The sequence below is a fragment of the Hippopotamus amphibius genome, chromosome 9, assembly GCF_030028045.1.
Source record: "Hippopotamus amphibius kiboko isolate mHipAmp2 chromosome 9, mHipAmp2.hap2, whole genome shotgun sequence".
NCBI classification, from domain to species: domain Eukaryota; kingdom Metazoa; phylum Chordata; class Mammalia; order Artiodactyla; family Hippopotamidae; genus Hippopotamus; species Hippopotamus amphibius.
The window spans coordinates 43,266,456-43,281,368 of record NC_080194.1 but is presented as its reverse complement, the minus strand read 5'-3'; the positions used below and the strand labels follow the sequence as shown (position 1 = coordinate 43,281,368).

Sequence of the window (14,913 nt, the reverse complement as noted above, 5' to 3'; positions counted from 1 at the left end):
CCCTGTCCAGGGCCTCCACTTTAGCTGCCCAGACCCGCAGTTGGCCAGTTAGCCTTTGTTCACACATCTCCAGGTGTGGAGTATTCATTCTCTCGAGAGGCAACCCTTTCTGCAAAGTCTGAGTGTTAGAAGGCCTTGCCTTCCACTATGCTGACATCTTCCTGAAGTTCCACTGAGAAGTCCAGTAGCTATGTTCCACTGTCCTCTCATAGGCTATCACAGTCCCTAGAAAAGGCCAAGATGTACCCCCTTTCTTATAATTTGTAAATAGAAGTGGGATAGACTGGCCCTCCCATATCCCACCAGGGCTCCTCCCAGCACATAGATTTTGTGGCTTGTAATAGCACAGAAAACTCAGGGCACTTTGACAAATTCAATTTAATTTCACTAACACTTGCTAAGCCTGTTTGTAATTATGTCTCCCTCCTACTTATTCAGCACTCTCTTGTTCAGTTGCCAACAAGGAGACTTGAGGGTCAAAGCAAGAATCACACAGAGAGCTTTGTCCAGACGTATAAATCTGATAGTCAATAAACCGATTAGTCTGAAAGGCATGATGTGAGGATCAATGTGTTCTTCTACAACTAAAAAAGATTTATGACAGTGCAGAAGGATTGAAGAGAGGGCTGAAAAGGTTTTATCTTGCTAATGTACGTACTCTCTTTATTACCCTATTTGACAGAGTCTAAAATTATGGTTAGGAACCTGAGAGAAAGAATGGGGTACCATAAACAAACCCTCTTTCATAAGACAGGGCTGGGACTGCTAGTGATCGAATTCCTTTTTTCTCTCACAATATTGCCTCTAATGAAATGGAGACACAAAGGCCAATACACCAAATGTCCAAGATTGGACTGCAGAGATGCATAATTCAGAAAGGAGCTCTGCCTGGGGCATGGTAAGCCCTGAACTCTGGGCCCAGCTTTGCACTGACTTGCTGTGCAGTTTTGGGAAAGTTGCTGCTCCCCTGGGCTCTAGGTTCTTCATCTGAATTGGAGAGGATTGAATTCAAGTCTTTAATGTCCTTAAGGTACAGTATTCCAAAGTCCTAATTCTGTAACCTTCAGACTTAGGTAGAACTCTTTTCAGGAGACCCAGGCCCTCAGTGGGTGAGTTGAATCTGAGTTCATTTGAGCAAAATCAGTGAGTTTTTGTTTTGACTTGGATTTGTTTTGTTTTGTTTGCATCAAGTACAACAGTTTTTTTGTTGTTTTTGTGTTGTTTTTTTACTTGGGTGCATAAAGTAATAAACCCTGACTTTTGTCATACCCGAGGTAGCCCAGGCTACAGCCCCAGGGGAATTTCCAGTGAGCCTCAAGGGTATGGACGGGACCATCCGTCAGTTGTGGAATGTCCTCTGCGGTGATGTTCTCATTAAAGTCTCACTGAAATACTTGGAACTTAGAATATCAGCACTAGAAAGGTCCTCTGATATTATCTAGTCCAGAGAAGGTATTCCTTGAGAGAAGAGCTGACCTGAATCAGTGACAGAGCCCAGGACCGGGACCCCTGTGGTTGGAGGAGGGAGCATCGAGTCCTGGCTCCTTGTGAGCCGTCACGCACTTGCTGTCCTCCCGTCTGTGAAATGTGTGTCTTGATGATCTCTGAGGTCTCGTCCAGCTCTGCAGTTCTGCTTCCCTCTTCTCAGCCTGTCTGGTCAAATTGGGCAAGGCCTTCTCCAGGGTCATCTTTTTGGCCACGAAGTGTGTTTTGGCTCCTGATTTGTATTCTGAGTTTGCGTGTGTTTCATTTCATAACATGAAGAAAGGAAACGTTCTCAGACAAGGTTATTCTTAGATGTGGAAACCAAATTCTACTGCGGTCTCTTGGAGCCTTTTGATTTTCCTCAGAGGGATAATCTCAACACTTTGTAAGATGGTTGTCCTTGTGGCAGAGAGGGTTAGTGCAGGCTTCCTCAGGGGATCAAACTTCAGCACACATTCTCCGGGAGCATAAAGGAAAGTCATCAGCACCGCTGGCGTGTTAGCTTTAAAGAATCTTAAAATCATGGCATTTTAAATTGTAAACTTTTAGAATCTTAGAATCCTGGAGTCTGTGTTCCAAGTTGGATCACACTATAAAAGTCACAATTTAACCTCCTATCTGTTGTCATCTTTCAGACCCAGTCTCTGCTTTTATACCTCCCAGGACAGGAAGCTTACTATCTCTCTATACAGTGAGAGAGAGAAAAGAATAATAGCTAACCTTTATGAACTGCTTTTGATGTGTCAGGCATTCTTCTAAGGACTTTGTACTTATTAGTTAATGTATTCATCACAGTAACCCTATGAAGTAAGTGCTGTTATTATCCGCATTTTATAGATGAGGAGATGGATGTATTCTACAGCTGGTAAGTAGGAGGGCTGGGGTTTGGACCCAGTCAGTCAGTCTGGCTCCAGACTACTTGTAACCACAACCCTGTGCTATATATAGCTTTCAGAAACAGGCATCTTAGGATTCAGGGGTGTCCTGCCCTCCTGCATAGAAGAGAGGTGCTCTCCACTCTGGCAGGACTCCCCATACCCTGTTTTATTCCTTTAAATCAGGAGTTAGCAGGCTTTCCTGTAAAGGGCCAGATAAATGTTTTAGGCTTTTCAGGCCTTATGATCTCTGCCATAACTACCATTCTACCAGTAAAGCAGCCATAGGCGGTATGTAAATAAATGGGCATGACTGTGTTACAGTAAAATTTGACTTACCAAAGCAGGCTACAGTCACACACAAAAGATTGTAGTTTGCATGTTTTCAATGCGAATAGTATGAACAAAAGATCCTGTGGTAAAATAAGTTTGGAAATAGTCTGCTGCACATCCCTGTCCTGGAGATCCACAGTTCATCCTGTCATTTTAAAACTTCTCAGTGTCATGAAATAAAACCTATTTCTCTCTTATTTTATATTTCTCCTCTTCCTCCTCCCCCTCTCGCCCCTCCTTCCCCACTTTCTCCTCCTTTTGGGGGGACAGAATAACAGTTAGGATCCCTTGGCATCATAGTCCATCGTGTACTCTTGGGTGGTGCCCATTTTGAGAATCCCTGTTGTTTTACAGACAAGTAAACTGTGTCTCCAAGGTGAAGTGTGCCTCAGATGGCTCCTTCTAGATGTCTGCAAACCTAGACTCCCTGTCTTCCCCTACAGTATCTGCTTCTCCTCCTGTTATCACATTTCATGATTAGCTGCACAGTCTAGAAACTTAGAGGAATCTGCTCTAGACTTCTTCCTCAACTGACTTGCACCTCCACTTCCAATTAGTTTCTAGTTCTTATCAGTGCTACCTTCTCATTAATGTATTTTTTTCCACTCCATCCCCATTGGTACTTATTTCCCAAGCATATTTGACCTCAAAATCAGTTTCTCCAGATTCTCGTGGGACAAACTGTGGGCCTGCAAATGGAAAGATAAATGACATGATTCCAGGGCAGAGGACAGAACAGCTTTTTGGTGGTGCCTTGTGTGATCACTCAGCAGCAGCTCTCACATCCTGCTGAGTGCCTCATCAGGGACAGGGGGTGGCCACACCAAAGCTGTGGTCTGACCTGAGAGAGACTTGTGACCATATGGCAGCTTGCTTTCACGGGGGGTTAGGATAGAAGACACTCATGGTCTTTAGAACAGTGGGATTTTAGTTCAGGAAGAGATCTTCATTCTTAGCCTTCTAATTTTACAAAATAGGAAACTAAGGCCAAGCGACTTGGCAGTAGTCACAGCAAATTGGAGGAAAGCCTGTACTGAAGCCTGGACCACTTCTCTTCCAGTAAAGCACCTTCTTCACTCTGCCCCTAGTCCCTGCTTTTAAAAACAGCTCCATGTTACCGAAAGGGTCCTTAGTGAGCATCTTGTAGGTGAAAGACCTGAGGCCAGGAGAGGTTCAGTGATATGTCAGCCAGACCAAGCCAGGATGGAGACAGGGAAGAAGCCCTAGCAACACCCCATTGGAGATCCAAAGCCAGGGACTCCTGGTACTGTCCCTTCAACTCAGAAAGAAGGTGACGTTCCTAAAAAGACTTGCTCTTTCTGAACCCCAGGATCCCCTTGTATAGAATAAGAGAGTGGGGGCTACTTGATGATCACTTGGGTTCCATAGAATTATTCCATTTTGTGATTCTCTAAGGACACAGTCTTGTTCCGGAGTGATTCATGTTTCAAGTTTTCCCTGTGAACTTAGGATCTGACTCTCTTTTCCAGAAAATTCGAAGGCAGCACAGTTTGTTTGAATGGCTGATTCTGAGCTTCCTGAGGCCTGACTTCTCAGCCCCAACCCCAGCTTCAGTCCACCCTGCTGACCCGACATGGCCTGGGTTCCAGGTCCAATCTTTTTGATCCCCGACTTCAGTCTTTCAGGCAGTGGTGGCCCTCCCCCAAACCCCAGGAGAAGAGGAAAGGCCAGCTATGTAGAGCAGAGTTTTGCAGCATCCCAGAAGATGAGGATCTCTGAATGGTGTTTTGCATGGGGTTTCTACCTTAAAATTTGGCAGGGAAGAAGGGGAACATGGTGGAGGGCAGTCCAAAAAGGGAGTGAGATACAAGGAGAAAAAGAGAGAGTAAGGGAGAAAGCAGGACAGAAGCAGCAGCAGAAGATGCCCTGAGGTGCTGAGTGAGGAGACAGAAAAGCGAGACGAGAGAGTACAGTATAGAGGGAGCAGGTTGAGGGTCTCCCGCCCGTGCGCACCTGCCTGTCTCATGGCACGTGACTCAGAATCCCAGACTGTCCCAGCTGCAAGGGTCCCTTAAGAGATCATCTGGTTCCAGCCTCTTACTTTGTAGATCAGAGCCCTGAGACAGAGAAATAAAAGATGTCGCACGTGCAGCCTTGTGCACCAGGACTGAGGGAGCTGCCTCTGGGGCCAGGGCTCTCTGGGTGGAGCCCTGCTCTCTGTTCTCATCTGTGTCTCCAGCCTGGATTCAGCCCATGCTTGTCTGGGGAGTCGTGACTGGGACCTGCTGCCTTTCAACAGTGCTGTTCTGCCAACTAATTGGAAGTCTCTCTTATTGCCTTGGTACAGGATATACTGCGGGGACACCATACAAGGTCCCACCGACCCAGAGTAATACTGCTCCGCCCCCCTACTCCCCATCACCCAACCCCTATCAGACGGCCATGTATCCAATCAGAAGTGCCTACCCCCAGCAGAATCTGTATGCCCAGGTAGGTACATATAGAAGCCTGGGCCCTCCTCTTCTGCAGGTAAAGGAGCCACCAGTCTGGGTGGGGTGGAGGCAGTGAAGAAGAGAGGAAAAGAGAGTTCATGGCTCTGATCAGCTGTCGCTGTTGTGTCATTAAAACAATAACCTTGCAGTCTTCACACTCCCTCACTCTACCTCAGTCCACAGCCTGAGGCTCTTGTTATTATTTAGTAGAAACATTTGAGAAGCTCTGGATTAAGATGATCCAGGGCCCCCTGTCTGCTCTGCCCAAAGGTCAGCAGACCTGTGGGCTGTGACAGCAGAAAGCAATCATGTGATCCAGGCAGTGTGGGATGTCACTTCAGACCCTTGTCTCCAACTTCAACCTTTTTGCCTAAAGGGAAATAGGTAGTAAGAGACATCTGAGGAAGAGACATCTGCATTTATGACATTTTCCCAGTGTGTAAACCTTCGTGTGTACGTGCACAGTGCTCTAAAGTTCACCAGCCCTGTCCGCAGCCCTGTTCACTCATTGACTGTGGTCTCTACCTTTATATTTTAGGCAGCCTAAGAAGAAGCACGTTGCAAGATAAGCATTTTAAAATGTTAAAATTGGGGTTAGTATAAGGAGTTATTAGATCATCATAGCAGCCCTGGGAGTGAGGCAGGACAGGGTTCAAGCCTTATTCTTCAGACCAGAAGCTGAGCCCAGCACTAAACTGTCCACAGTCACGTAGAAGACCTTGTGTCTCTGGGCCAGAGCTTCTCTGACCCCATCCCTTAGGATTTGGGACAGGCTCCCCTCCCCGCTCTCCCCACCTCTCCAAAAGCCTGTGTGACCTCAGCCTCTTCTCCCCCAGGGAGCCTACTACACACAGCCGGTGTATGCTGCCCAGCCCCACGTGATCCACCACACCACGGTCGTCCAGCCCAACAGCATTCCCTCGGCCATCTACCCGGCGCCTGTCGCCGCTCCCAGGACCAACGGTGTAGCCATGGGCATGGTGGCTGGCACCACCATGGCGATGTCAGCAGGTAAGGGCAGCGTCTGTCGGTGTCCATCCCCTTCCTCCAGGAACTCGTGACAGAGTGGAGAACACGGTCACGGAATCAGGTGTAGCATAGCATGAAAAATCCCGTGTCTAGGAGTTCTGGGAACCCAGAGGAAGGACCGTCTAACTCTGTCCACAGGGATGGGGAAGAACGCACCAAGGAAGACATATTGTGCTAGGCCTTAAAGGGTGAACAGAGGCTAACCAGAGAGATGAAAGAGGGAAGGGCAGTCCAGGGGTAAAGAATATGGGTAAAGCACAGTCACAGAGTGGACGTGGTCTGAATCACTTAGAAAGTGGGGGCATGGAGTTGGAAGGGTGTCTGGAGCAGTCGTCGGAGATAAAGTGATGGAGGGTCGTAAATACCTTTAGGTAATGGGGGAACTAGCAAAGGGGTTTAAGCAGAGGAGAGGTGGGGTTTGGTTTAATCATTCCCTCTGGCTGCAAGGTGGAGGCAGGCTGAGACCAGGGTGGGGGGTGGGGTGGGAAGCTGGGGCTTAGAGGAGACATGATGATGCTAGGACTCTGGTAGCAGCAGGGGTCCAGAAAGGAGGGCACAGGGCAGTGTTATTTAGCAGGCAGAAGCTTAAGGATCTGTCCAGTCATTAATCGTGAAGTTTATGAGAAGCAGGAGTCCAAGAGGACCCCTGTCTCCATTTCTGGCTTACTCCAGAAGCCCTGCCCTTCAGGAACCTTGAGAATGGGGATAGGGAGAGATGCCAGAGGAAGAGCAGGTTTAGGGAAGACTTTGGATGAGTTGGCATTAGAAAGAAGGGCATGAGAAGACAAGAGGGCTCTGAATAACCTTTAGAGACCTAACTTTCAAAGAATCAGCTAGGTCACCTTCTGGGGGAAGAAAGTACAAGGGGTTAAGTGGGCAGCAGGTGGGAGTTGAGAGTTGGGATTTTATTCTGCCCCTAATGTAGTAAGCGTTGTTGAGGCGTCTCACTTCCCGGTTCAGGTCAGCAAGCTATTGAAAATCTGCTGGGTGCCAGCCGTGTTGTTTGGGTCCTGGGAACCAAATACCGATAGATCAGACCCGTAGGAACACCTAGGTTAGTAGGAACACAACCACGTAAACCAGCAATCAGCACTCAGTGTGATATTAGTGCAATGAGAAGAGCGTGCAAAGAAGAGTGAAAGGAGGCCACTGAAGATGAGTGAGTGCCTGTCCTGGAGCATCAGGAAAGCTTCCCCTGGCAAGATGGGGAGGGATGGGCAGCAGCTATGTGAAAGACCGTGGTTTCAACCTCTTCATCCCTGCGCCCTGGGCCGGCCTCATCAGGTTTACTCTTCTCCCTCTGGATGCTCAGGTACCCTGCTGACTGCACCCCAGCACACCGCGATTGGGGCACACCCTGTCTCCATGCCAACGTACAGGGCCCAGGGGACCCCTGCGTACAGCTACGTGCCCCCGCACTGGTAAAGCCTGCAGCCCATCCAAGTGAGTGGGGCCCAGGGTGGGCGAGGTAGGAGGGTGACACAACAGCAGAACTGTTTGAAAGCCCCTGGCTTGGTCAGAAGCACAGGTGTCAGCAAAGCGCAGGTGACAGTTACCAGTTACTTTCCTACTCCAGGTTCAGTAATATCACTCTTAATAATAGCTGTCACTTTATATATATTCTAGATACTTTACATATGTTATCTCATGATCCTCACTTGAGTAGTTCTGTGAAATAAAGATCATTAGCTCTATTTTACAGCTAAATACATAGTTGAGCATCACTTAACCAGTAGAAACTAAGCTGGGACTTGAACGCCAATCCTCTATTGCTAAATTCTGTGCTCTTCACCTTATGGTCTTCAGAGTTCTTCTAACTGTGGGCCATTCTTCCAATGAACTTTCACCTCAATCAAATGTTGGCTCTGACAGGGGCCCGGCAGAGACCCTGGGCCAGCCCCCACCACCAGATTCCTTGCTGCCCTCGGCAGCTCCTGAGGCAGCGCCAGTGAACCACAGGGCTCCAGGGATGTCACTTCGAAAATCCTCTGCCCTACTTTCTCATCCGCCATGCCCTCCTCTTCCAGGAGCTCTTGGCACTGGACGGGAAGCAGGCGGCTCCACTGGGAAGGCACAGGGGGCTCCATTTAGGGCTCCCAGTGTGAGGGGAGGGGGCCCAGTAGCTTCCTGGAGTGGCCTCAGGAATATCACTGTCACTAATGGCTTTCCCCTTCCTCCCCCAGATATGGAGTCACACATTGTATGCAACTACTCAAGTCTTACACAGGTGCTGGAGCAGCTCCCTAGCAGCACCACCTCTATTTGCAAGAAGAGACAACGGAAGTGCAAGGGTCACTTTATGCATCTTTAACGGTTTTGGTTTTTATTTTTGGTTTTTGTAAAAGCTGCTTTTTCTAATCTCCTGCCTCTCCCCACTGTCCCCCTCTTAGCCGCTGCCCCTCCAGCTCTACCCTTCCTCCTACCTGACCAGGCACATCCTCTCTGCTCTTCTTTCCTTCCCCAAGAATCCAGTTCCTAGGAGTCGAGTCTAGCAGCAGGCAGAGAGTGGGGTCTGTTGCAATGGTTCAGCTGAAGGCGCAATTTCTTTTGAAGAGCATGATAGATGTGACCCTCGGGTCCAGGGTAGGAACTCAGAGCTGTAGAGCAGGCCACATCTCTGAGGGATTGTTTCTTTTTTGATTTTTCTCAAGCAGGATTAGTTTAAGACATTACCATGTCCTGACACAAATGAAATATCTTCTGAGAACCATCGCAACAGACCAAGAACAAAACCACCTGATTAGGTAGGAGTTCATAGCAGCTTAATAATATCCCAGATGAGAACCTGGGAAAACCAGATTCTTTCTTTGGGAGAACTTGGGGGAGGGTGGGGGGAGGGAGGGCATTATGGGAAGGAAGAGGGTATAGAGACACTTGCCTGCTGGCTTTGGTTTGTGAGGTCTGTGGCTGGATTGTCTGGGCCTGGACCCTCTAATTTGCACAGTGATGTTAATCGACCTGGCACTTCCTCAGAAGGTGATTTTGACCTCAGACCTGCCAAGCAGCTGCAGGATGGTGGGATCCCAGCCTCCCATAGCCTTGGAAGGCCAGGTGCCCTGTGTAATCCAGACCTTGGCCTCTGAGCCCTTATGGTTCCACTCTGATGAGGAGCTTGCTCCTGATTAGAGTGGAAACCTGTGGCATTTCTCTCTCTTCCCTTTGCCCTTCCCCAGGGCTCACCTGTCTGTCCACGGTGCTGGCAGACAGGCCAAGTTCTCGGTTACCTTGTGCCACTCACGGCCAAAGTGAAGGAACCACATTCCAGGTGGGTGCTGGCGGCTCTGAAGGTCAGGATAGTGAAGGAAAAGCAATAGCAATAAACATTTCATAGACTCATGGAACTGAAGGGACCTTAGCAATCATCTCATCCATTCCCCTATTTGACAGATGAGGAAGCTGAGGCCCAGAGAAGAGGAAAGGACTTCCTTAGACTTTGCAGTAAATTAGCATTAAATGCAGCCTCCCTACCTGGGGCATGTTGCCTACAAAAATTTACCTAGGGATGGATTGGCTTGGTTTTGTAAACATGAAGTCAGCAGTGCCCACACCTGGTGAGCTCTGGAACAGTCTCTAGGCTTTTGTTTCTGCTCTTTTCCTCCTTGGATTCCAAAGGCGAGGATTGAAGACTGGGCAGAGGTCACAGGGGGCAGATGACAGGAACAGAAATTGCACATGAAGAAATAGCATTTGGAAGTTCTGTGACGACATCTGGAACTCTCATCCTATACCTGACTCCAGCCCTAGGAGAAGGAGCAGGTGGGATGGCTGAAAAGGAGTCCATGCTTTTAAGACAGTAGCCCCTCATCCTGAGAGGAGAGGAGGAGGAGACATGGGCTCTCCTGGGGGAAGAGGGACCCCTGGGTCAGGAGGCGCCATTGGTCTCAGCCAGGAGCCCGGTTGTCTAGCACTGTCCCCCAACACCCAGCACTTGGCTGGGCCAGCAGCCCTTTTGGGGATTGGGGGAGAGGAACATTTTACTGTACAAAATGGGATCACTGATAACATAACTTTTAAATAATTCTCTTCATTTTAAATTCATGCATACTTGGACATATCCCTACCCCTACCTCCCATGTCTCCCTGAAGGAGGAGCAAATCGGGAAACCCTTGGGCCAGAAGGACCTCAGAGGCTATCTGGCTGTTCCCAGGAGGGCAAAGCCCAGCAGCATCCTTGATCCAGAGCCGGGAGTTGGGGGCCCACCTTCTTGGCTTTCCAGGGAAATGCAGGGCCAGTAAGGAGAAGCCCAGCTGTTCTAAACCGTCTGTTCTGGGGTGCTGAAGAGGTTTCATTTTAAAACAATAGAAAGTTTTCCAGTGTTAATTCATTTTTTGCTAACACCTCCTCCTACTCTCTGGTTTTATAAGGGTGTGGGTGAAGGTTGTTTTAGATTGTCATACATGTTTAGAAAATGCCAAAATAATAATAATGATTATAATAATAATAGGAAAGTTTTGCATTTGTCAGGTGCTTCATAGACTTCAGAGCACTTCACAGCCTTTAATTTACTGGCCCTGAGAGAAAGCGTAGAGTTCTTACACCCATTTGACAAATGAGGAAACTGGTTCTAGAAGGAAAGGGAAGTTGGCCAAAGTGAGCAGAATGCTGGTATTCCGACAGGCTTCCCTGAACCCTGCTGCCTCCAGATGGGCTAGGGTAGAACCACAGAGAGGAGGAAAAAAGGAGGAGATCTAGGAATGACCTTTTTACTTTTGTTCATTCTATACCAGTAAGTAAAACTAACATCTAGTACCTCAGTTCACAAAGCAGTGTCATAGCCATCATCTGGTTTAACCCTGTGAAATAGATTAGTCTCTCATTTGATCCATGAGGAAACTGAGACTTGGAAAAGTAGTGACTTGCTCGTAAGCTCCTAGTCTGCTGCCTCTTTCCCTCCAGTCTGACTCCACACACAGGCCCGTGGACTAAAACACTGATGCTCTGCACCCTCTTTTAGCTCTAGTAGGTAATTCAAGATCAGAGACAGGCCCCAAGGCAAAAGCAAGGTGTGGAAAGGCTGTGGTCTGGAAGAGCCCAGGCCCAGCACCCCTTTTTCAGTCTGAGCCCTGGAGCCCCAGTTTAGCTGGCCTCACCCTCTTGCTTTGACGGAGATCCACAAGCCTGGCCAAGCTTGGGGAGTCGTTGCAGAGGGGCTGAGCCCAGGAGAACGGAGGCAGTAGTGTGCCTGTGTTACGATGCGCACACCTGGTAGGATCACAGGCGTCTGTCAGGAGGTACCATGGGTATCATCCAAAATACTGGACGGCCCAGTGGTCAAGCTGGATAGAAGGTCAGAGCTGGAAGGGCCCTGCCATTGTAGCAAGGCCAGCAGGCCAGAGAGGACAAGGGGTGTGTCCATGTGACACAGCGAGCTACAGCATGGCACCAGCAAAGCCCTCTCTCCACCCCACCCCACTGCCTCTCCCCGGTACCGCAAGCTTGCTGGCCAGGGTTAGGGGTGCAGGCAGTTCCAGTCACCAGCCAACCCTCTTGGCTTGCCCCACATCTACCTGGCTCCCTCTCATTAGCCTGGGGCCTAGGAAGCTGGAGGCTAGAAGCATGAGTGCCCCCAAGTGGTAAAAGCCTGAAATTTATTTTTCTGTCACATTTTGGAAAAATGTACTTCATTTCTTCCCCATGAGACAGGACAGCTGCTGCTGTTCCTCTTTCTCTCCTGGCAATGACCCTAAAATGCATAGCCCCCTCCCTATATATTGAAAAAGGACATTCACACCTGTCCAGAGTTTTTTGTCTGCGTACGAAGTACTTCAACATTGATTGCCAAAATCCCCATTTTATAGATGGAAAAAACTAAGTCTCAGAAGGCTTAAGAGACTTGCCAAAGGTCACACAGCTCATAAGAGAAAGAGCCAAGATTTGAACTCTTCAAATCCTCTGCTCTTTTGCGGGCACCTGCTGGGTCTGGGTGGCAGGCATGCGGAAGGGATGGGCTACCTGTCTGCCCTCACACAGAGGAGGACTCCACGGAAACCTGGGACCAGTCCCTCCCAGCTGAGCAGATTTTTATGAGGAGCTTTGGGAACCCCGGGGCATATCCAGCTGGCAGCACCTGGAGGATGAGAATTTGCAACAAAAGGCCTGACCTGAGCAAAACACTTTGGGGTCATGATGCCCAGGACCGAAGACGTGTTCAAGGGCAGCCTCAGGCACCTGTTCATTGAAGGACCCATGTCCCTGGGAAGCCTCTGTACCCTTGCTTTCTGACCCTGGAGAACCTGCCCACTGTCCAGACCCAGTGAGTTGGCACTTCCAGGGGACCTGGTGTAGCCCTAAATGGCCAAAAGCACATCTGACTCCAGTCTCGGGGCTTGTTTTTTCCTGTGGGTGAGGACCAGGATGTAGAGACACTGCAGTCCTTTCTCCTTGTCCCAACTCTTACCCCTTTGGCCACCCAAAGTATTCCAAGTTTGAGGTATCCCACTCCCAGAGACCTAGGAGTGCTTCTTTGGAGAAGCTGGCTTTGTTCTGGGTAGCCTTCAGGAGTGAATCATGTGGGGCATAAAAGTAGTGCAGATCCTTTGGTCACCAAGTTCTGGTGTCCTCATTGTGCAGACGGGACTGTGGCTGAGCCAAGCCTGGAGCCCTGGATATCAGTCAGATCCTTAGCTCTGCTCTGTGGCTACAGAGGGAGGGCCCAGAGGCATGGGTCTTGGTGTGGTCTTGGTCTCAGCAGTGTGGGTGGATCAGTCATTTAGATGTCACCATGGCATTTTCTCAACTGCAGTTGAGTGAGAGTACGTGGAAAGTCTGCTTTTCCATCCTGTATTCCACATCACTGTAGAGTGGGTGGTCTCCAGCTTCTTGCCAAGTTTGGGAGTCTGGAGGGGGCAGATCGGGCAGTGGAGGGGGCAGGTAAGGAGCAGGCTCCATGCCGGTTTCCAGCCTCGGGGGAATCCAGGCGAGACCTACCTCCAAAAGCAGCATCACAGCGGAGGAGACCCAGACAGGCTAACATCAGACTCCACACCTGAGCCTCTGAAAGCTCAGCCTTCTATGGGTGTGCCGGGTTGGCTGCAGGATTTGTCCTTTACCTGTCCGTGTTCCCTTCTCCTAGAAAACTTGTTTCTGAAATTAGGCATTGCATGGTTCTAGGGCCCAGCCTTTAAAATTCCTGGCAGGCCAGTTACAACATTCCATAACCAACCTTGCCTGAGCCAGACTTGAGTCTCACTCCCTCACTTTCTCCAATGGGTATTTTCTATCTTGCGTGCTGTTGAGTCCAGCCCAGTGGCCAAGTGATTGGGACTGGTTGCCACAAAGCCAGAAAGGGAAACTAGAACTCTTGCTTTCCTGTGGCTGCATCATCCGTAGTCTCTGGGTATTCTTGCTGTGGCAGTGAGGGCCTATACCCAGTCCAGCTCCTGGTAGAGGGGGTATTTCCCTTTCTGAAGAGAACAGATATAACAGCCTTGCCGCTAAGTACCAGCCCATAGGACTCAAATGGGTGAAGTCATCTTTGGGCCTGACCCCAGCAAGACCAGCATCTCCAGGCTCCAGCCTTCCTCCTCATGCCTGAGAGTCAGGGAAAGAGTGGGACTGCCCAGAGACCACCTTCTTGGGTCAGCCAGATTATCTGGATCTGTGGTGGGACTCCAGCTCTTCCTTACCCAAGGGGAGGTAAGGCCAGGCCTCTAGCAATGTGGAGTTGTCTGTAATGACCTTTAAAGCCCCCAGGGCCTATCCCCATCTCCTGACTAAAAGGCATCTGCATCCCTGTTCATATCACACGACAGAGAAATGTGTTCTCGTGGCATGTACCATCCCTGTGAGAGAGCGTTGTATATGATTTTGTATTTTTTAATTCATTTTAATCCACAGGTTGGAATCTAATTTTTAAATTTTATTGGAACTCACATTTTAAAAAGAAAGACATTTAAAATAATAATAATAAACCTTTGACCGGTGTCTTCCAAGTAGTTTGATCAAAGAACTTATAGGTGTTTTCAAAACACAGCCTGGAGTGTAAAGATTGGAAAGCCCCACGGCCTCGCTTGTGTGTATGAAGTGTAAATCTGGTTTTGTTTTGTTGTTTTGGATTCTTTTGGGTTTTTGTTTTGTTTTGTTTTGAAGATCAGATAGTGATCACTCTGAAAGATTGAAGCCAAGAATTTGTAACTATGATATTTACTGTAAGCTGTAGAACATTCAATAACTATTAAAAAAAAGTTTCCAAAAAAAAAAAGTCTGGGGTGACCAGACCAGTGGTTCTTGGGGGAGGAAGACAGACACCTCCTGGGCCAATGAGAGTCCCCTGGGCTTCTCCCCAAGTTGATTCTAAACTTGTTTTCACCAGTCAGGTAACACCTACACTGCATCTCCAGGGCGGCCCTGGGACTCAGTTGAGGGGCCTGGGAAGTGGCCATGAGCACCTGGACTAAGGTGTGTGACACGGGAGCACAGGGAAGCCATGGATGGTGAAGGCTGCGGTCTACCGAGTGCCCACCACACGGCCAGTGCTGTGCTTTATGCTTGGTAACTCCTTATCCTCAGCAGGATGGGAGGTGAGCCCTGTCCTTAGCCCTGTCCTTGGGAGGGGGCAGCTGAGAAGGGTAAGTACCTTAGCCAAGGTGACAGAGCTAGTGAGGGGCAGAGTTGGAACTTACACTTGGTCTGGCTCAAAGCCCAGGCCGCAAGCCCCACGTTCTCCTGCCCCCCCTGGAGGAGGCAATGCCTGCACTCGAAGGGTAGATTTGTCAGGTGGGAAACCGAGGGAAGGGCT

The 14,913-nt window shown here is 49.1% G+C and overlaps 1 protein-coding gene across 4 annotated transcripts in view; it reads left to right on the top strand.

Annotated features, from left to right (window-relative positions):
* The window catches only part of FAM168A (family with sequence similarity 168 member A), a 199,146-nt gene extending 184,770 nt beyond the window's left edge, over window positions 1–14,376 (top strand). For all 4 annotated transcript variants that reach the window (XM_057748280.1, XM_057748279.1, XM_057748277.1 and 1 more), the window contains 4 exons: window positions 5,002–5,144; window positions 5,983–6,157; window positions 7,488–7,618; window positions 8,359–14,376. In XM_057748280.1, the coding sequence (XP_057604263.1) occupies window positions 5,002–5,144; window positions 5,983–6,157; window positions 7,488–7,600 (431 nt within the window). In that variant the 3' untranslated portion in view covers window positions 7,601–7,618; window positions 8,359–14,376. The remainder of the gene's footprint in view (window positions 1–5,001; window positions 5,145–5,982; window positions 6,158–7,487; window positions 7,619–8,358) is intronic.
* The last annotated feature ends 537 nt before the right edge of the window (window positions 14,377–14,913 follow it).